The sequence below is a fragment of the Dromaius novaehollandiae genome, chromosome 14 (genome assembly GCF_036370855.1).
Source record: "Dromaius novaehollandiae isolate bDroNov1 chromosome 14, bDroNov1.hap1, whole genome shotgun sequence".
Classification (NCBI taxonomy): Eukaryota; Metazoa; Chordata; class Aves; order Casuariiformes; family Dromaiidae; genus Dromaius; species Dromaius novaehollandiae.
Window position 1 is genome coordinate 7,070,612 of NC_088111.1, and position 23,042 is coordinate 7,093,653.

General features: G+C 38.5%; 1 protein-coding gene across 2 annotated transcripts in view; it reads left to right on the plus strand.

Annotated features, from left to right (window-relative positions):
* The window catches only part of PRKAR1B (protein kinase cAMP-dependent type I regulatory subunit beta), a 106,105-nt gene that overhangs the window by 20,466 nt on the left and 62,597 nt on the right, over positions 1-23,042 (plus strand). For both annotated transcript variants that reach the window (XM_026116130.2, XM_026116131.2), the window contains exon 4: positions 1,319-1,410. In XM_026116130.2, coding sequence (XP_025971915.1) covers positions 1,319-1,410 — 92 coding nt within the window. The remainder of the gene's footprint in view (positions 1-1,318; positions 1,411-23,042) is intronic.

Consider the following 23,042-nt stretch of genomic DNA (forward strand, 5'->3'; position numbering starts at 1 on the left):
AACAATAAAACATTCAGCTATGCTGCCTCTTGTTCTGTGGGTCAAAGATGCTAAAGCAGAATGAAAAGAGACTGAATCCTGGTTTGTAGTTTGGAATATAGTATATATATTTGTATCTTCCTTCTTTGACTTTCCTTTATTGGCTTTTTTTTTTAATAGAATGGTTATTCTCTACAAAAGAACTTTAAAAAACTACCTATGCATCAGCATAGGTAGTAACTTAAATAAGGCAGAAATATTATTTCTTTCCCAAGAAAATGTCCATTATCAGACCCTTTTTGTACAGTAATTAAAAAAGGGAAACACATGTTGAGCTTTAAATAGAAGCAAGGTTTATTTAACACTTAATACTTTTGCTCGATTTGATTTTGACCAGTCATAATAACTTCTGCTTAAGCAGCATGTGATTTTCTTTAGCAGTTTTAAGAGGCAGTGTTGACATTCCTTATTACTAATGTCAAAGAATATCTTTTACAAATCATAACCTTGTTAGAAATTTTTTATGTAATCACAAAGTCTCTGACTGGCAGAACAAGATGCTTGACATAGACAGGAATATTAGTGTCTGTACTAATATCTTATGAAAATGTTTAGCATCTGTTAAACCTAACATTGCAAAAGTCTGATTAAAAAAAAGTCACCCAGTATCAAAACATACCTCTGAATTTCTACATATATTCTGACCAAATTCACACATAACAAGAGTTTTACCTTCTCCTCAGTTAACAGATAAAAATGCCTCCTCATTCTTAAATGCAACTGCTTTTTTCCATGAAGCTAATGCACAAAATTTTGACCCAGGTGGGCTTCTCAAGAGCTCAATTCCTTATACTACCACAACTATTACTGAAAAGCTTTGTGTATTTAACACATTCTTACTTTTTACCTAGAGAAATTTTGCTCATTCTTTGGTTTTAAAAATAGGTTGCTTCTGATACTGTTTGGGGAGGGGAAGAATCTGAAAAAGATTTCCCTCAGTTTGAGAGATTTGGGAGGAGACTACCCAGCTGCCAGTACCTGCTAATTATTTCCCCTTGTAGTGTCAATGGTATTTTATGGGTATTGTTCTCCCCATTTGCCCTGGATATTTTATTTCTTTTCTGGTTGTCATATTGGGAACATCAGTTCTTATCCTAACATTATCAAAACTGTAATTTATTACTTTCCTAGTGGCTTTATATTAAATCCTTAATCTGTCTTGCTGTTTGAAATCAAACTGCATCCATTATCTTGAATAAAAGAATTTTTTAGAGATTTCAGGATCTACAAAGAAATACAATCAGGCATGTAATTTCTCTTACCTTCTTTTCCCCTACAGGTTATTCCAAAGGACTACAAAACTATGACTGCTCTGGCAAAGGCCATCTCCAAGAATGTGCTCTTTGCTCATCTTGATGACAATGAACGAAGGTATGAGGTGTTTTATGATTTAAAGGATCTTGTAGCTTGACCTGAAGATAAGAAATTGTATTAAATTTTAGTTTAGAAAGCTCCTCAGGGATCAGAGCTACTCTCATTGATGTGTTTTAGTCATGCTAGATACCCCCCTCAACATTTGTGATATTATGACAGAGAGTAGAATCACAAGCTAAAAAAGGGAAAGAACAGATTAGAATGTATTTAGACACATTAGGTATTTTCAGATCAACTGGTCCCAATGAACTTCATTCTAGGGTACTTAAAGAATTGGTTAAAGCAATCTCAGAACTATTTGTAGCTATTTCTGAGAACTCAGATAAGAGAGGTCAAGTGCTGGAAGAGAGAGAAAGAAAAAGCATAATATCTACAAAGGGGTAAAAGAGAATTACAGATAAGTTGTTTTGCTCTTTGAAAAACTTCTGGAACAAACAAATTAAGTGTAAGCACCTGAAGGAGACCAAAGAGTTCAGTAACAGCCAACATGATTTTTCAAAAACTTGAAAATGTCTTTCTACAGCAGAATAGCAAGTCTTGTAGATGGGGAAGGCACAATGGAGGCCAGGCAGCTTGTCTTTAGTAAGGTTTTTGACATTAATCCTTATGACAGTTTCTAAACAATCTAGGGAAGCATGCTTTGAATGAAACCACTGTGGAGTCTATGTAAAACTTAGTGGATAGCTGTACCCAAATAGCAACTATCAATGGTCCATTATTGTAAAGGAAAGATATATTAAGGCGGTGTTTGTTCTGGGTCTGTTTTTCTTAGTTATTTTCAGTAATGGTCTCAGTGGTGGCATAGAGTGTGATTTGTTGAATTTTTAGATGACACAAAGATGAGAAGGACTGCTAGAATATTGGGAGGAGGCAAGACAAAAAATCAAAAATATGTTGACAAATTGGAGACATGATGTAGTAAAAACAGGATGGATTGTTGCTGTGCCAAGCACAGAGAACTATACTTAGGCAGGAAGAACACCTGTATAACTGTAAAAAAACAATAGTTTTGATAGTTCTTTGAAAAAGGATGCAGAGCTTATTGTGGACCATGGTCTGAATGTTAGTCACTAATGTCAAGCTGTTGTGAAAAAGGCTAACATTTTACTGGGGTGACTAAACAGAAGAACATGCAAGACATTAGAAATGGTCTTTCCTTTCTGGCTGGCACTGGAAAGATTTCAGCTGGAACACAGTGTCCCATTTTGGGCACTGCAAGAAAAAACAGTTGGAGGAAGTTCAGAGAAGAGCAATGGGAATGATTACAGATCTAAATAACGTGACTTCTGAAGAAAGAATGGGATTCGTTGGCCTGCAGAAGAAGCGTCAGGAGCAGAGGGACATGATAATAGCTTATAATTGTGTATGAATAATGGTATTTGAAGAGGAATGGATTAAACTGCTCTCTGTGCCAAGGGTGAGTAGGGTAAAGAACAACAGATTTAAAATGCAGTAAGAAAGAGTCAAGTCAGATACTAAAAAAAGCTTTTTGATTGCTTGGGTAGCTTGCGGAGACTCCACCACTTAAGGCCTTTAAGAACAGATTAGACTACTATCTGCCAAGAATGACATAAGCAGCATTGGTCCTGCCTTGCAGCAGAGGAATGGACTAAGTGATGTGAGGTTCTTCTCAACCCTACTTTTCTGTGCTCCTGTGATTACAAAGAGCAAAAATTTTGTCTACATTGACATTTTAGTACTGGCATAACATCAGCAATATAATCCTTCGATGGGACTACCTGTACGCTTTCAGTCAAGCACTTTCTGAAGCATGCAAATTTTGCTCCCTCTTGTGGGCATTTACACAGTCTAATTACTTTGAAATACTAATTATTATGATATCCCATTAGCATGCAGATTACTGGAGCAATTAGAAGGGGATTAATGTCACACATTTTTTTCTAGCTTTTTCACCCACAACAAAATTCTTACACAGCACTGCTGTAAATTCTAGTTATACCATTGGGATGTTAACATGACAAGGAACGGAAGAGTAGATATTCTGGATGGAGAAGGGGCATTTCAGTAATGTATCATCAGAGTAGGGTGAGAGAGAAAGAGGAAAGGAGAAGTGCTTTTTCCTGCACTGTTTTTGCGTCGTGGTCGTGATGGTCTCTCCTCACCATTCCTCCTGTCTCATTTATTTCCATCGGTCAGACCGTCTTGTTATGGATAAATGTAAGGAGGGAGGGTGAAGGTTATATACAGTGTTCCCTGTGTGTGCCGTAGAAGGGACACAGACTATCTGTTTTTGCAGTCATCAAACTATTGCTTGGGTACGTATCTGCTATCTCTACTGTCGAAAGCTTTGGAAGCCTCTTGGTTTCTAGATTCTCCACTGGGCATATTCAGCTTTATACCATCTCCCCCTTGCTCCAGAACATGCCTAGGTGCCATATTCAAGCCTGACAACAAGCATAGCAAGCTGTTGAACCACACTGGAAGCAAAAGGAACCCACAGAAGGACATGTGCATCCTGCTTTTGCAGACAGGATTACAGTGAACAAAGAAATTCTCAGATCTTACTGAACTCACTCTTCACATCATGCTATTGCCTTTGTCTGCTCTTTTTTGTCAAGTGTGGAAAAGTCAGCAAGTTGGAGTAGACCAGTTTGCATCTGGTTGATGCAGATACGTAGTTCAGCAAATCATTGGTGTATGCCTTTCTTTGGAGTTCCCTACGTGCTGTCTTGTTGGAATGGTTGAAAACTTGATGAGGATATTTTGTTTTCTGTGCTGCAGTAGTGCTGTTCTTTTTTTTTTTTTTTTTTTTTTTTTTCTTTTTTCCCCCCTCCAGTCCTTTTTACACAGAAGACTGGATTATTATTTTATTATTTCATTTAATTTCATGGTCAACCATTCTCCAAGATTTAGAAGATGTTCAGATGGGGCAAGGATGGAGTAGCAGGGCTTAATTCCTTGTTTATAATGGATGTCTCTTAAAATTCTCTTCTCTGAAAAGAAAGTATTAACCTGCTCCATGGCTGTGTAGTCCATGACACTTATATTGCATTTGCTGCTTGACAGTTGTGAAGGTTCTTATGTCTGACATAAGCACTTATTTATCAAAGCAGTGTGTGTAATACATTATCTCCATGTCAGATATTCCAAATGGTTGATTAATTGCATGAGAGGTCATGCTGAAGTTAAGGTGAATGCATATCTTTTTGCACTGGTGTTTGCAATAGTTTTGTTCAAGTTTACACTCACAGTCTTACTGTGGATAGCATCTTTTCATGGTACCACGCTTAAAAAAGGTGTGCCGTTTATCATGCACACACACACATGCACACGCATGCACACACACACAGAATCTGATGTAAAATTATGAAGAAAAGGACTGTAAAAGAGAAACTGTGACTTTGTTGGTACTTAAAGCTACAGAGTTGGTTTACCACACAACTATTGTCAAAATGTTCTTTTCAAGAGTACCTAACAGTATAAAGAATAGTGCAGCTCTGAAAAGTGATGTAGCGGTCAACTGTATTCTGTTGGGACTTTTTATTGACTTCAGTCTTGATTAAACTCTGGAGTAATGTCCTGGTTTTCTCAAAGCCAGTGGCACAATGCCCACTATCTTAAGTGGAAACATGCTTTTAACTCTAAAAGGGCAGCTGTTCTCATTTGCAAAATCAGGAATGCATGTCTTTTAACTGTTTTTGCACACATGCACCTGATGTATATTTTATGTGCATCTTCCTTTGCCGACAGCTGGTCTGTTTACATGCATGCTGACAACAAAAACTCCAATTTATATTCATGTATCACAGACTCATTACCCAACATTTTTTTAATTAGTGAGAAAATAACAGTAAAAAGTTAAAGCAATACCAGGGCTTCACAAAACTCATTTGTTACTGTGCTTTAATAGGGGTAGTTTAGTTTTAGTTGTTTATTAGAATATTGCACATCTAACAAAAGCATTGGACTATATTAAAAAATTCTGTGAAAATTGTCACAGGCAGGGTGACATCTGACATCTGAAATCTTTGAGAGCTGTGGGGAAGAGAGGGATGTTTTGGAGGTGAAGAGCTTAATTATAAACTAAATAACTTAAAAAGTTGCAGAGAGTACATTGAAATGTGTTGGTGTGTCTATACTGTAGGCTCATCCTTGTTTCATACCTTGTTATTAGTCCAAACTCAGTAACAGTCTTCTCACAGAAGTCTCATGCCTGGGGTTACACACACACACACACACACACACGCTTTGATTGGGTTTGCTTCGCTAGTTGGGATGTGTGATGAAGCTTGGCCCTTGCACTTTGTTTCAGGCTTTGATGTATCTACTTTGCAGTTAGGATGTATCTAATGCCTGGTAGTTGAGCTTGGTTTTGGTGGTCCTGTTTTGCCATACTGCAGATACGCACGCTGCATAGGCATGTATCCTCTAACTCTTTCCTCCCCTTCTCTCCCTGACTCCACAATGACAACCTAACTGTCTGACATAATTCTGTGTTTCTTCCATACTCCATTTACTTCATGACTTCACTCAAAAACTCTTAGAAGAGACTGCTTGAGGAGTTTTATTAGCTGGGCAGCGAAGCATGTTGGTTAAACTCAGATGTAAGTGCAGCAAGACTTTTTGGAAAAGCATAGTGGTGTGAAAACATCATGCAGAAGCTGTGGAGGATCAAGATGACAGTTTTCTGAGGTAGACAGTACTCTAAAGACCTGCTAGTTATAATCACTGCAAGACTGGCATCTTTGTGCCTGCCTGGTGTCCTGACTTGGTGCTTTCAGAAACCTTATGTACATATGCACAGCCCTTTAAAACAGATTCTCGTGGGACAGCTCTGAAGGAGATCCCTGCAATATGTGGTACAGATGACAGTGCTGTGCAGGATGTGCACTCAGAAGAACTAGGAACTGTTCTGCAGTCTGTTCAAGGATGAACAACCTTGAGTGAAAATGTCAGTGGAGCTGGACCTACAGCCAGGTAAGATGCTTTTACACTTTCACTGTCCTGGGGAAAAGTGTAATGGCAGCATTAACTGTGAGGGATTTTTGCATTATAAACATGAGTTTACCTTTTATAGATGATGTTCCTTGCAACAAATTGTCTTTAACTTCAGTTGAGTGCAGAAATCATCTTGTTTCTCAGCTCTCCCTTTCTTCATTGAATGTGTGATCCAAGATGAAGTCCCAGTACAAAATAGATTAAATAAGCCACTGCAGATCCTTGCTTATGGAATTTTTCCTCTAGTAAAAAGAACTCAAAGATGAAATTACAGACTTGATGAATATTTCAGAAAGTGCATCTTCCTTTGTAATCTGTTCCTCCAAAATGCTGGTGGGAAGTTATACTGTTAATAACCTTCAAACATTGTCTAAGGTGGCCTGTGCTATAGATTCTAATGGCTGAACAAAGTGAAGAAGTTCCTTGCTGATCTTGCTTCTGCTACTTCCAACATGATCTCATGGTTGAGGTCCAGCAGTGCTCTTAACAGGCCTAATTCTGAAGTCTGTTAGAGTTTGCGTAAACTTTCCTCCTTTTGGTATGTGACACTTGAGAATTTTACATATGTGAGAAATTAGCAAGGCAGGGGTGCATTGTTTTGATGCCCTCTCTGCTTCTTTATTTTTGTTCAGTCAGCAGGCAATGAATGATTTCTATCTGTGCAGAGATAGAATTACACCCCTAGCTTTGCAACATTTTATTTCCTGTCCCACTCTTGGATTTCCAGCAGATTAACAACCTCTAAGGCTTCCTTGTTGTGAAATGGTGTGTAAAGTCAGAACTGGTGACAAGGGGCTAGTCTGATCATTCTAATCTCTTCTAACCTGGCAATGTAGCTAGCAAGAATTTTTTATCATTTCAGCATGTAATATTGGACACACACACATTTGGCTTTGCTGTGATGTTGAATAGTAAGGGGGAAAGAGAAGGAAGAGATTTGTTCATTTTCCCTCTGTGGATAAAAATAACTTTTATTTTTTCATCATTTCACTGACAGGATGTTCAGTCTTTACTGGACAGACGCAGCCACTGAGGACTCTGGCCCGAAGGGGGGAACTGAGAAGGTTCAGAGGTGACCTGCTGCGGGAACAGGAATTGGTCCCAGAGTTGACAGTAGCCAAGAAGCAGGAGAAAGAAATTTAACTCAAGCATGACCAGTGGGTGAGAGAACAGGACTGAGAGCAGCAGGAGTGTCATTCTTGGCTCCATGTTATCACCAGTGCCTGCCTACTCTGCTGTCAGTCATGAGCCACATCTTGCAGTCCCTGTTCAGAAGCCTGGTGGACTCCTAACTACATTGAAGAACTAGAATGGATAAATGTTCACTGTATTTATATGTAAATGCTATGTAAAACTTGTTCATCAAGGAGTAAGGGGAATAGGTAGCTATTTAAAATGCAGTTCTGGTAATTATGACACTCCACAATTAGCACTTAAGTTAACAGCACAATTTTTACAAGCATTTATTCTTTGTTACTTATGTACAGGCAGCTGCAATGACCACAATAATTTTCAAAATACTTTTATGTATTTTATTACTTGGATTAATAATAAATTGGTTTGTTTTAACAGTATGCTGGTGTGAAAGTGCTTTGGAAAGAAGAGTTAGGAGACTATTTAATGCTTTTACTGAAATATTGTACTCTTTTGTAAAGTCGCAAAAAAAGCAAGCAACAACAAATGAACATAACAGTTGACAAACTGATGTATTTGTTACAGCAATACACAGCATTGCATTTACTCACGTGTTGCCTGCATGGCAAAATTATGAGAATAAAGGATATTTTTTATTTTCTTTGCTTGTCGAGGCCCGGACATATTGATTAAAATTGGCACTTGTACTGGGCATGCAGACCAATCAAGAGTTTTCCCCAAATAAAAATTCTTACCCTTCTCTGAGCATCCTTCCAAACATATTGGAGGGCATACACTACAATTATACTATGGATAGATTTGGAGATATCTTAAAAGTGTTGTAGATATCGTCTTGCCTTAGCAGTTCAGAAAAATACTTTACTACCTTCCTACAAATATATTTGTACTAACCTGTGTTCTGCAACATGGTCTGCAATTCAGGTTGTTTTGTAAGCTGTGGTTGGTGGCTAAGTGGGGTCCTTCAGAAATACTATAAATAAACATATGCTATTTGAAAGTCATTAGGGCCTGAAGTCAGATTTCCTCAGCACTGAGATACAATAACATTCTTAAAAATGTATTAAGGATTTCCATATAGGTGAAATGAATAATCATATGCTTGTGTCCCCTGAAAACAAAACTAGCAAAGTTAGGCTTAAATTTTACAAGCTGAATGTAAACTAGACATATGGAATTAATTTCTGCTGGTAAGGATACTTAAATAGATTGTAGGATGTTTAGAACCGATTAGACAAATCTCTTTCAACATAGTATAGTTAATCCTCTGTTTGGATGGGAGAGCAGAAGTCTCTTAGCTCAATTTTTGTAAGTCTTGGATCCTCAGTGGGTGGAAACAATAGTGTGTTCTTCTTTGTTTATGTCAATATTTTATATGTTTGAAGGGTTATTACTTCTTGCATCTGGTTTCTCAGGTAGATGAATCTAATCCTCTCCATCTTCCTTTGCAGACCAGGTTTCTCAGACCGCTGACCATTTTTGTTATCCTTCTCAACTTTCTTAAGCTGGTCCACCTCTTTCTAGTTTGTCTATATTTTTTGACAGCAACAGGATATTGTTGACTCCTACTTAGCATGGGATCATTGTAGTCATTGGATTCTCTTCTGCAGAAATGCTGCCTTGGCAGTCAGTCCTCATTGTGTATTCGTGCCATTGATTATTCCTACCCAAATATAACCCTTAGCACCTGTGCCTTTATTGAAAGTGAATCTATTTTCTCAGACCATTTCTTCAATTTGTAATTGTTTCAAATCCTGTTTTCTGAAGACCTTGCAGCTCCTTTGCAGGTAGGTATTGTCTTCAAATTCAGAAAACACTTTTTTCCATTGTCCAGGTCATTAATGACTTGGGTACTTGTTTCAGTGTAGGCATAATCTAACATGAGAAGAGTGGTTTTCCATAGCTAAGAGATGATTTTTAGTTACTGTCCTGTTGATCTCATATTAAAATATTTTTGAAACTTCTGGTGATTTGTGAATATCAAGAATATTATTACTGCTGTAAGGTTTATTTACTACTTCATAATATGACGTTTTATTAAAACACTGGCTACAGGCCAGCTGGAAAGCTTCATGTATGTGTAAGAAACCTAAGACGGCCCCATTCAGGATATTTAACAAACAGGATGCCACAGCTATGACATATTCATTACACATCCTGTATTTCCCTTGTATTTATGACTTGACTCTTTTGTTAAAAAACAAATACACATAGATCTAGATTCTGTGTGTGATTCATGTCTACAGTGATGCAGAACAGTGCAAGAAAACTTCCCTTTCCATGATACTGCATTATTTTTTCTGTAGTTCCTGGAGTCCACATTGTGCTAAAACCACATGGATGTTTAAGGCGGATATTTACTCTGCCTGCTGTAGGCATCTAAGCTGGCTGCTGCTCAGAACACCTAAGTTAGGAGCCTCAGGATATGGTTTTACAATTGATTTAAGCCAACCTAACTCTGAACTGCTACCAAAAGAGGAAGTAACACAGTTATTGCCAACCCTTGGCTGCACGTTCCTATTCCTGTTCTTGTGCTGGCACTAGCACTTGTGCAGCCAGGGTTAGCCAGATCAGCTCTCTGAAAGCTGATCTCCCCCAGCTCCCACCCTCTACCTGGCTGCAGAAATACTTTTGCTAGCCTAAGGGAGGCAGTGGAAACATGCAGCTGAGAGACAAGGGCAGGCCAGGGCCTCCCCTTTTGGCAGCAGCTGGAATCAAAAGAAGTAAGGGCAAAACTGCCACCTTAAGCTCCTGTAGTAGTCATTGGACAAGGTCAGGTGATTGAAATAGAGGGCATGAATACCCCTATAATGAGCAATCATTCCTGGCCAAGAATGCTCAGAATATAAAGGGATAAGCTGGTCAGAAGGCGAGAGATGGAAAAGAAAGAATAAGGTGTGAGAGAAAGCCAGGAGACAAGAGGACTTTGGTGACTCAGTAATGTGGCTTCTGCATGTTATATTATAATTTTTTATATGATCAAAGAACTGAAGGGGCTTCTTCCCTCTCCTTTTTGGGAGTAGCAACAGAGAGAGGAGAAGGATGAGAGCATCATCCCAATCCACTTTGCATAGGGTGCACAGGAGCAGGCTGCATTTTGTGAAGGTTGCAGATGGTGGGAATTTGGGTGCAAAGGAAATGTGTATGCGCAAATTATATATATATATAAGTATATATTTATACCTACATATATATAATTTGGGGCATATATATACAGAGAGAGAGATGCATCTTCCAAAGTGCTGTCCCTTGATGGTTATTGGTAGTAAGCATGATCTGATTGTACGTACTCATGCATTTAAAGTGGATCTGTGGCATTTCTGAGTTCTTGTGAAATGATTTATATGCTTCACAATTCCATTCTAAAAATGAAATTATGTAAGCTGAAAGCAGCAGGTGGCCTGCTTGGAAGAGAATTAATCTTCAACCCTGCACTGAATCTTTCCTTTTATTAGGGGGTACTGGCATTTTACATAAGGATACTGAGACCAGCCATCTTTTTTCTTTAAGTAATATTGTTTTAACACATAAACCTCAATAAGGATAAAGATACTGTGATTATGCCTGTAGCCAAATGTAACATGTTTGGTACTAAAGAGACTGGTGCAAAAACTTCTCCCTATGTGGGAGAGAGACTTTATTCTGATGTTCAGTTGTATTAGATACTTAGCCTGTCCTTTGCATTGTACCTGTAAGACACCAAGGAGGAGGAAACTCATCTCTCAAACAAGCCAAAGCATACCAAACAAAAGCTTCCCTTCTCTGGATAATACCACCGTATTGTGCAGGTAAACTATCTGGCAATCCAGCTTTTCTTTGTGCCTTTTATGCCATGTTTATGGCCTTGATTCAGCATGGTATTTAAAAGTGCATGTTTAACTATAAGTGTGAGTTGTTCCATTGACTTGCTATGGATGTCAAAGGAACTATTCATGTGTTTAAATTAAAGCACTTTCAGTCTTGCTGAATTGGAGCTTGCCAATGAGGAATACTACTTAAAACTAGAAAAAGTTATGGATTTTGGAGACAACAGTCATTTGGCAGCAGAGATGGAAATGAAATCAGGTAGAATTGCCCAGCCATTTGGAAAATAAACGATCCAATTCTCCATTCAAGGATTAGCAATGAATTTAACACTGACTTTATTTTCCAGTACATCCATCTCTTTTACCCAAGAAGTATTGTCTTTAATTGCCATTGTGGTGCCTGCAGGCAGCAGTCTTTAAATTAGTTATGCAAAGGTCTTCTCTCAGCAGTCATCAGGAGACTCTATCTACTTTACTATCGATTCCTTTACAGCAGTCTGGCAGCATACATATTTTGTGTGAGAGAGACCTTTTTGTGATATCAAAATTTTGGCCTGCTAATAGGTTATTCTCCTAAACATAACTATAAGCTTGCACATTTGGTATTCATGGATATTTTTATCTTTAGAAACAAATACTGTCAGTTCGTAGATTTTAGAGGTTGTGATTTACCCTCGATGTTCTGTTAGGCTATGTGTATTCTTTATCACAAATACTAATGGCACCATTCCTGATGGGGATTATTTTAAAATCTGCATGAAATAGTGGCTTACATATGGCAATGTGTCATCCATTCTGAAAAGGAGGGTTAAAATGGAGAAATAATTTACCTAATTCCTTTTTAGATCTAGAATAAATGGCCTGAGACAAGTAGAATTCATGCATACACATGAAAAAATCTCAAGTCTAAACTTATTTTTATCTCTACATGTGTCAAATAGAAAAATTAAGACTATTTACTGCTGAATTAAACAGCCCTTGTGAGATCTCTCTAAAGGTCCAGTATGTATTACTGTGCCTTTGTGTGCTTCTTTACACAACAGTTAGCTGGCAGTGGTTCTGCAAATGTATTTCTCAATGTTAAGGCTTTCCAGAATTAAACACAAAGGTTGAGTAAAGGAATATCCACTCTTCTCAACAAGTTTTTGTCTTTTGCATCAGAACAGCTAGAAGCTTGTTGGGAGCAGTAATTCGTCTTTGTGCATGGAAGAACAATGGTTTATTTCAACTAAAGCTCTTCAAAGTGACGCTTTCTTTTTTGTTTTCAGAAAGGTTGTAGATAACCTGTCAACAATTACTCCTACTCTAATAAGTCTTGATTAGGTGACTGATTCTGCAACTTTTCACATATTCCAAAGCCTACATGTCTTCAAGTGGGAGTATCACCAGTACTGGTACTGGAGGATCAACTGTATGACTAAGTTGCTTAGTTATGCATTTAGAATAGGATCTTCAAAGAGCTTGAAGGAACTCGGTATTCACACTGATTGAGATATAGTGGGAAGTGAAAATTTAACTCCTATTAAGTTCTCTTGAAAATCCCCATCTTATATTCTGAATGTTTAGACCTATAAATTTATATTAGAAAATGACATCTGCTTAGCAGCACCACCTTTGGAAAGAAAGAAAGAAACTGACCTAATAACAAAAAATAGTGTATAATGCTATAGTGTTCAGTGGGGGGGTTTTCTTACAGAAATAGAAGGTTCAGCTTAGCAACCAGATGAAATTTCTCTGTCATTCCAGTGCACTTAGTGGAAATACTGAGTGTAAGTTAATTTGTCTGTTAGGCTCCTAACTCTGTTTTAATGAAAAAAAAATCTGACAAACCCAAACAATGGTTCAGTTCTTGTTTTACAAGTTCCTTACTAAAGGCTTTGACCTGAAGTACATCGCATCTTGTGAGGTAACAGCTGGTCTGTCATTGTCTTTGGAAAAAAGTAACAGTTGCTAAGATTTCCAGAAACAAAGATGGTCTTTGAATCAATTGGAACAGCTGTAAGAGACTGTCACACCATGCACTGTCAGCTGCTAAATTCAGATATTCAGACCGACCGAAACGGAATACTTTAACCCTTTGGCACCATCAGGTTCTTTTTCTCTCTCTGTTTTTCTTCCTTTTTTTCTCTTTAGGAATGGCAGAAAACAGAATTTGTTCTTCATTTTGCCTTTTGCTTTCAGAAAAAAATACTACTTTCTTTGTCGGGATTTTACTTCTTTTATTTACTCAACTTCCACTTTATAAGCCATATGAAAACATGTTTGCTGACTGATGAAATTTCCCTTAGAAAGGTGTAACAAGCTCCTCTGTGTCGTGTGTTCATTAGAAAAGAGAACAGTGTGTACTGGTATCTGGAAAACAGCATCAGACACTATTTTAAGGCATTCAGCATCTTTCCAGTTTTGTGTGTACAGAGTGTATTTAGCCTAGCAAAGCAGAATAAAAGGTAACTTGATCACAATCTAGAAGAGAAACATAGGTGATAGCAAAGGTCTCTTTAATAGACAGAAGCATGTGGGATCCAAAGCTGGTGGCGGAAGCTGGGCAAATTCAGATTGGAAAAGTTTAGTTTTCGCTTTTTAACGTAATCAGGGAACTGATCCATAATCTAAATTAGCTCTGGATGTGGCATTTTTTCCACGGCTTGAAGTCTTCAGATCAAGTTTGGCTCTCCACTGTTGCTAGTTTTTACAGAGTTTTCCAAAGTGCTCCAGAATATTGTGAGTTTTTTTCAAACATGGGAACATATGAGGACATGAACTTTTATTTCATTTAGTGAAGAGTCAGCACCCATCTCCTGTGAATAACACACTTGAAAATGAGACCTTTGTATGCCTGAAAGACAAGCTATTATAACTTGGGGCCTGATTGCGATTTTTAGATGCCTGAAATAGGCACGTATTGGGTATCTTTATAGTTGTTTTAGTTCAATTACAAATCACTGTCTGTTATTCAGGAGCCTCTGAATGGAGTTCTGTAATCTATATTAGACAGTATCATGAAGGCTGTTGTTGCTTTAACATCTGTTTATTGGTTGACTCTTACTGCTGCACATCAGGGCTGATGCTACTGCTAAGGTAGAAGGTGAAGCCCCCGGCAAGTGGTAGCCCCATGCCCTCTCCCTGGCTTTTGCAGGGCCCTCGCGTGACCGCACCGTCAGCCAGGTGTCTCAGCACTGCGAGTTGTGTTTCCTTGCGCAAAGAGCTGTGCTTGTTGAAACTTGGTCCCTAAGTCATTTGCTTCTGTATTTCCAAGCTAGTGCTTAGTGGTGGCTTCTTATAAAGAGCAAAATTCTTTCTCTGAAAAAAAATGCTTTTCACATAAAATCTTCTTTCTTGTGTCCCGTATTAGGCTTCTAGGCTCCGATTCTGCAACATCTGAGTGATTAAAAGGTTTGTTATTATGATCACTGTTTGGAGGATCAATTTTAGTTTATTCTTTTGTTTGTGGATGTGACAGCCTGGAAAAAGTAGATTTGTATCATGAACCCAGAGGATTTGAAAGTGCTTTGCTACCATGAAGGAATATCCTAGAAGAAAGGCCAACAAAAATAGAATTATTTTCCAGATGCGATAATTGAGGTAAGCAGAGTAAACTGCACAGTCTAGAGCTTTAATTCTCGTTAGTAGGAAAGCACTTTATTCTCCTGATAGTCTGTTTTATATTTACAGTTAAAATAAGGCCTTTGTAAGGCTAGACCTCCTGACATCCAGCTCTGCGTTTTCAGTGAAACACCAAGGTTTTTTTCATTAAGGCTAATTCCACCCAGGTTTCCACATCTTGTTTTTTAATACATCTGATGTTTTGTGAGATCTGTTCATTATGAAAATCTGTTTTGTAAGGATTAAAAAGACAGGGAGAAACAATAGAAAAAAAACAATATATCTATATATTTTCTGAATTTTATTTTCTCATTTTTAATTTTTTTATCTAAAATATTTATAAGAAGACTTTTCTGCTGCATTTGAAATGTTCATTGTTTTTCTCCTGTTCCTTCTCCAACTGATAAACTTTGGTCCAAGCCCTTTCCTAACAGAGGCACATCATGATCTTACGAGGTGAATGGGAATTAGTTTTTCATAGCCAGAAGCAGACCGTGGGCTTTTGACATCCTAATAATTCCCAGAACAGCCAACTGAACCTTCACCATGATAGTATGGATTTGTTTTATTAAAATATTGTAGCCCTGCCATGATTCCAAGGCCTGACAGTTTCATCACTGCAGATGACCTGTGTTCCTTTTACAGCTGCTTTCTGCAACATGGTTAGAACATCAATACCAGATTTTTCGTTGCTTTTAGAAGCTTGATTTAAAATTGTGATTTGGCATAAGTTACGTTTTATCCAAGTTTGCTTGCTGTTCTTTAATGGGATGTCACGCGTCGTGTTTCCTCTTTCACTTACTAAATCCTGTATTTTGATTAGAACTTATTTCCAAGAATACGAAATTAGTGTTCTATTATTAGAAGACACAGCTTGATTCCTTGACGGGCTGACAAGAGCTTTGCAGCACTCTGCAGGAACAGTCCTTCCAAATCAAAACTCTCCTTGGGAATGTCAATCAGTTTACCCTGAAACGTCAATACTTCTGGTACCAAAATGTAGCTGAAATAAAGCTGCTCAGGCAATATGTTGTGGCATCTGGGACTTAAACCTCTCCTTTTCAGCTCAGCCTGCCCTCTGATACTGACAGTGTCAACTTCCAGAGCAGGAGCTAGGGAAACATGCCTTTTCTATGTCTGATTGCTTGCATACATACCCTAATTGAGTTCTTCATAGATTTCAACATGTACGAAATCTTCTTCTGCATGTTATACCATATTAATATGCATTCATAGTCATATGACTCCTCCCATATTTAAGTAATAATAAGTAATAAGTAAATTGTGTTTAGAATAAAATAAATATATCAGCTAATTCAGTGCACCTTAGGACCTTCCTTCTGTTGCAAGTTCATTCATTGGTTTCTAAGAGTTTTCATTTACTGTACTTTTTGGCTTTGAGACTTCCTCCTTCTTATGGTTTAGGATTTTAGCCAAATTCAGCACTTGAAATCTGATCTTCACTTTAATTTGTTCAATGCAAATTGTTTTTAATTACCTGGGCTATGTATCATTATGTCATAAAATTTAGATTTCTTTTGCAGCAACTCCTATTAAAAAATTGCCTGCCAAATATGGTTATTGTGAATGTGAATGATTTATATTTAGAATAGTTTCATTTTCAAATGCTGCTTTCATGGAAAACAAGGTTTAATTGTGTGGGAACAATGGAGATTCTGCAGACAACTCTAATAGGTACAGTTCCTTTCTTCTTTCTAATACTTGGCTTTATAAATTGGATTAGGACATCAGAGATACAGTGAGAAAAAGAAAATACAGAGCTGTATCATTCTTAGACTCTAGAACCATATTCTTAATGCCTGTGGGTGAAATGATGAACAGCTCGTGCAAAGTTTACTTAGAGTTATTTCTACTAAAATCTCCACATTTCCTGTTTATCAGTTTTATTTATTTTGCTGCTTTGCTTTGATGCCGTGGTGACACCCTCTGGCAATGGCAGGACAGTTCTGTTTCCATTAGGTAACACTTTCCCAGCTGATCAGTAAGCTAACTGGGAAGGCACTGGTCTATCCTGTGCTTCCTGCGCTCTCGGAGGTAGTTTGGCTCAAGAGTAAAGACCCCATGTGTGAAGGTAATTAACACTGTACACAGATGTGATGGCTAATTGATACAAATTGAAGAGCTCCATAATAAACAATGTTAGGCAGCTCTTTTTTTTTTTTTTTTTTTTTTTTTTTGATGAATGGCTTGAAAAATCTGCCCTCGCACATATATTAGTTTGTTTACCCTCTCTCCTGGAGTGGAGCTCTGAGCAAAGCCATACTGGCAAGTGCCCTGGCTGCTGGGAGGCTTGGGACTTGCATGAGACCAGAGAAGATGACCCACCAATCCATCCTACCTGAGAAATAAAACAGGTTTTTAAAAATGGAAAAGGTACTGGGAGTTGCCCATTTGCTGTTAACTTTGTATTTTGCATTGGTGATGCTTTTGTGTGTGATGTTTTAAACAATGTTGCTGTTGGTCACAGAATGCAAACTTCATGGAGTTAAAAATTTTTCCAGGCAGTATAGCGAGGAAGAGCGGCTGAGGTGCTTGGTACGTTGTACTGGGAAGGCTCAAGTCTGGAGAGTGGCTGAAGAAGCCTAAGTCCTATTAAAATCAAGGAGATGGAGAATACTTCATGGCTTTTTTTATAGGCAGCTTCATGCATGTCTACGGGGCAAGCCATGGTGTAGTGCAGAACTGTATGAGGTACCCAAATGATCAAATTTGGGCAGTGCAAACTACCTGGCTGCAGCAGTGTGAGGATCCACGCAGGGTAATTTACTTGGCTTCTCACCAGCGTAAACTAGCCCACATGGAGGTTGGTGCTGCTGGACCCTTCTCAGTGCCCAGGCAAAGCTGAAGGCTACACTGTTAGAAAAACTACCATGCACATGTAGGGAATGGTGGTTTTGAACCCAAAACCTTCACAGGCCCTATTGCTCTGTCCCATGCGGACTGTTCCCCGTCTCCGGGCGATGAGCCCTCCCCAGTTCATGGCTGGGGCCGGGCTGTCCTGGCCCGGGGCGGGGGCTCCTGGTGAGGGCAGGGGGACTCCTCCTCGGCCTGCTAGTGAAGGGTGCGGGTTTGGCTCCGCTTCTGAAAGCAGCCGCGGTGGTATCTGCCACCTGGGGTCACTGTGTTCAAGGTTATTAAAAAGGAGAAGTATAACGTAACAAAGAAAACCCAAACCAAAATCCCTGAGGCTGAATTTTAGATTGCCGCAAATATACAGATTACTTGAAATTTTAATTGCGGATGAAAAAACTGAAAGCCTGTATTTCAATGTGTAAACAGAAGTCTGCTTTAAAAAGTTGTAGTTTCGTATAATGTAGGAGAGAAGCTAACACAGGAAAAGCACTGTCTCTCGTAGACCTTTTCGTGTTACAATTTGTCTTGGCTCTTCTACCTGTTGGCTAGTGCAGTGTACTACAACTGACTTTAAAGATCTTTGTAGCTGTGTATTTGGTGATTGAAAAACGTTCAGCAGTCTTGCTGCTGATCTCAGACTTGTTTTGCATCAGAGTCACTGCACCTATTTCAGTGGATTTTCTTATCATTTACACACATGCAAGTCAGAGGATAAGCGAGTCCAATATATATTTTGAATCTGCATCCGTCTTATAGTATTTCTTAAGTGTGCTATTATTTAAACCTTTGTCTGAGCTAACCCCACATGATATATTATGTACCTGTGGCACATCTTATAAGCACTTTAGCTGAGCTTTCAAGCTGGCTAGGCTTAAAGCTGTCAAAATATATATATTTACCTTAAAACTCCTCAGAAGGTTGTGTGGGTGTAATGTTTCTGCAAAGGTGCTACACTGTGAGAGAGAAAGGGCTGGTTGTGCTCTGGGAAAAGAGCAGCTCCAGATGGTGCAAGGGCTACTTCAGATCCCATTTATCGTCGGAGCAGCATCGGCAGCGTGTGCTGGTGCGAAGCAGTACGTGCCTAGTGCCCTCTGAAAGCGGTCTGTAACACCAGCCGCAAAACTGCTGCCTGGCAGCCGGACTTCGAAGGTCAACGCTAAAGCAGTAAGGTGCAGAAACCCTTCGTCCACTTTCTTCTGCTCACAGGTTCTTCTGTAGAGAACTGTAGTTAACCAAAGAATATATTTCTACTGCTGCACCTGGCCACTGGGTGGCCTCCATTATATCCCAAGCAGATATGTACAGCTATGGATTATATCTCTTTTTCTTTGCAAAATATTGCCCAAACTTCTAGGTAATGGGACATAAGATATTTTGTGCTGTTCAGGCTGTTGTTTAGTATGGAAAATTGGTAAACGGATATTTTAAACCTTTTTTGTCATTAATATTTGGAAAGCGTGTATATAATTTACTTAATCTCTTTGTTATATCTGTGCATTCAATTAGATCAGAAGTACTTGAGTTATAGATACAGCTGAAGGAGATAAGTGTGGTGAAAACAGTACTGCACCTAGTAACGTTTGCTCTGTGGCTTTTTGCAAATGGAAATCGTACATTCTTTGCAGTACAGAGGGATTACACAGTCAGCTGCGTACTGCAGAATTCCCTTGTATAAAACTTGCTCCAGTGCCTTTCTCATGAACTTTGTATTGCCCACACCACCTCTAAATAAAATTGTTATTTATCATCTTTTTTAATTACAGGATCTTTCTTTAAAGTGTATGTAAGAACCAAAGTTTGGTTTTATGATAACCAGTATTCTTTGGAGTAATTCATTATTTCTATCATCAGGAAATCAGAAGCGGAACATTATGTTTGTCTCTTACAGTGAGATACCTGCTCACAGGGGTATCGTGTTCCTGCGCGCATAATTGGAGTATATGAAGAATGTAAATTATAATGTTATTTTGGCTGTGAAAGGTGATGAGGTTAGAAAGGCATCATTAATATGCTCAATAGTGCAAAATAATACTTTTGCTTTTAGCTTCCTTTGCTCTTCCTTCAGAATTCAAGTTAAGCTAAAAATACAGCATGGCTGATTTCTCTTTACACACGTGAAAATGAGTGCAATGTGCAGTAAGGGAGAGAGTCGCAGCCATTTGGGCAAGATAACACCATGTTCAGCGCTGGGACACCAGACTCACCATCTGATCACGTGAGCACGCTGCACAGAGCAAAACCCAGAGCTCAGTGCCACCGCTGTGCTAGGAACCGGCAGGACTGGTCCTCCTGACACCAGGAAGCAGGAGAGCCACCACCGATTTTGTTACTGATGTGTTATGCTGAAGATACGTTAACTGCACTTTTTCTTCTCTGTGGCCTAAGTTCTTTTGAGCACCATTGAACAGTCCGTAGAAAGCAGATGATCGGGTCATCAGTTAGCTGCTGCTAATGGATCAGATAGAAGATTAAGGCAGAAGTGTAAGATCTTTATGGGTGTAAGTCAATATTCATTACCAACATCTAACTGTGTTAAGTCTCAGGAGAAAGGAGAATCCTGGCTGTAAGATCTGTAGCTTGATGGAAAGACGTACAAGAAACCAGTGGATGGTAGTGACTTGATAACTGAAAAGCAAACAGTGGAAAGGTTTGTGAAGCATATTTGTAGTAATAAAACCTGACTCTTACAAGGGTAAGAAAGGTAAAATAACTGTTACCTATGTTTAACACTTCGTGGATAGTCTATGTTATTGTGATTGATGGATAAAATTACAAAGCAAATACCTGATCCTGTAAGTGGATCTAAGCAAACAAGCTCCTATAATCCTGAGGAGCTCAGTGGACCTCAGTGGGAGCCACTACAAGCAGGAGGATTAATAGTTTTAAATGAGTTCAAAAGAGCATTTAGTAAAGGAGCTGTGGACTATAAGCAAAACAGAAAATATTGGAAGAATACATTTAAGTTGTGCTCTTTAGATAGGTCTTTTGTAAAACTAAGTCAGAAAGTCAATAATTAGTTTTTACAAATTCCAGGAGCAGTTTAAATTTGGCCACGTTTCACATTTACTGAAACTGTCACGCAAAATAGAAATATATCTAATGTGATTGAGTTAATGTTTTCTTTGTTACTGGGGTATGCTTTTCCTTTTCCTTATTTTTGTTGATTTAATCTCCAGGAGTGTAATCTTGCATCAGCACAACATTGCATAGATTGCAAGATACAGGGCTGTAAAAACATATATTTCCCTAAATGTCATTTTAAAACTTTCTGTTTTTTCTTTTTTTTTTAGTGCTTTTGAGTTCTTTTCTCTCTGATTCCACTTCAGGGTAGTGAGATAACCCAGCTTTGCAGTCACAGAGGTGTGAAAAAATCAAATCATAATTTAAAAAAAGATATTAAAACAAATTTATAACAGTTTGCTTTTCTAAAATGCCAATGAGATATGGGATAAGACTCACTCGTGTTTGCTATATATGTTGATTGGCACAACCCACCTATTGCATTCGGAGATCTGGTGATTGGTAGGATTCTGTGGTTATTTTTATTGAAAATTCAGGGTTCAACTCGGTGCATATTTTTAGTTCCTGATTTCTGTTACTGATTATAATTTCTGGTCAATTTTGCCTCCTCTTCCCATCTCCATCCCCTGGTATTCACAGTGCTGCCATTTTGCCTTTCTCTCTTAAATTTGCCAGTTTTAATTTTTGCTTGTTTTTCACTTGCTTCTCCTGCTAGCCCTTGGGCCCACTGCCTTACATCTCCCCCCACTTTGCAATTTCTGCTTTATTTCTGGCATATAGTCAATTGCAGAAAAAAAAAATCTAGCCCATGAGTCTAGAGAGGCCGTATAAATTCCATTTTTATCAACATTTGTTGATTAAAATCTGGTATTACCAAGCCTGTTCCAAACATACGTTGATAATATCTTGTACCATTTATTCTCATATATAAAACACTTTCATATGGCAGATGAGGAGAGGTGTTTCTGTAAAATCATATACATTTAAAAGTACAGAAATAAAACCTGTTGACTACACCCCAGTGTTGTCATACTCACCGTGTGTGTGTATGTTTACACATATACACATGTGCACATAAGCTGCTTTTAAAGATGAACTTGTATAGGAACATCTGATAAGATATAAAACTGAAGCATGAAATCCAGGCTGATCCTTTGAGTTTTGGTTGAAGGCCAGGTGCTGGAAAATGATTTGAGTTCAGATTCAGCCAAAACCCCTTAAATAAGCTTTTTTGGCAATATTTTTGAGAACAGCTGATCTTTTCACATTTTTTCCATTTGGGTTAAGAGAGTAACCAAGATGCCATTGAAATACTGCTCTTTGCTAACTACTAACTGTTCATTGAAAAAAAAGAATGCATTTCATATATATGGTGCCATAACTTTGGCATTTTCCTTTGATGTATCTCAAAACTCCAGATGATAGATTAAGGAGAGTGAGTGGAAGTTAATTGCAAAGCATTGCTTATTAGATTTGGAAGAGATATCATCATAGGGCATTCTAATTTTTTAAGACGCTGATTAATATAACAGCTACCTAAAAAAACCTGGCAGTGAATGTGTTTCTAGGGAGTTTGCAGGATTACTGCTTTATGCATTTTCTTTTACAGCCTACACAGTTGGAGATAATTCAGAATCTAACTGTTTAAGAGTAAGCCAAGTATCTAAAATCTTGTGACCATATTTAGGGACGGATGAAATGTTTTGGTTAAAATAGCTCACACTCCTCTTCACATGTCTGTATTGCTGTCCTGTCTTCAGACCAGTGAAAGGGGGAGATAGGGAGACCTCAGAGATTTCCTTCGCCTTTCTTTTAAGCCATCAGCTCGGTGTTAGTGATCTCCCACGGCCTATTTCAGTACCCCAAGTCCTGTCTTCCATCGTGACCTGGCTGAATAGCCCAGTGCTCTTCCCAGTTACTGCATTAATCCACAACTGTGTTTTGGCTTAATTGTCTCACTAGCTGAAGCTGGAGAAACACTTTGTGGCAGGTGGCACTGGCGCATTCTGGATTTTATCCAGCATGATTCTGGGCCATGACAAGTAGTGTTGTCTCATGACAAGGCCAGAGGAATAGGGGGAAAATTCAGAAGATACGGGAATGATAGCAGTATTTGGAGCTTACATGTTTTTCCTTGCTGTCCCTCTGCTACTGACCTTCCCCAGTTACTGTCAGTCCCTGTCCATATGGCATATTTGTCTGGGCTACTGCAGT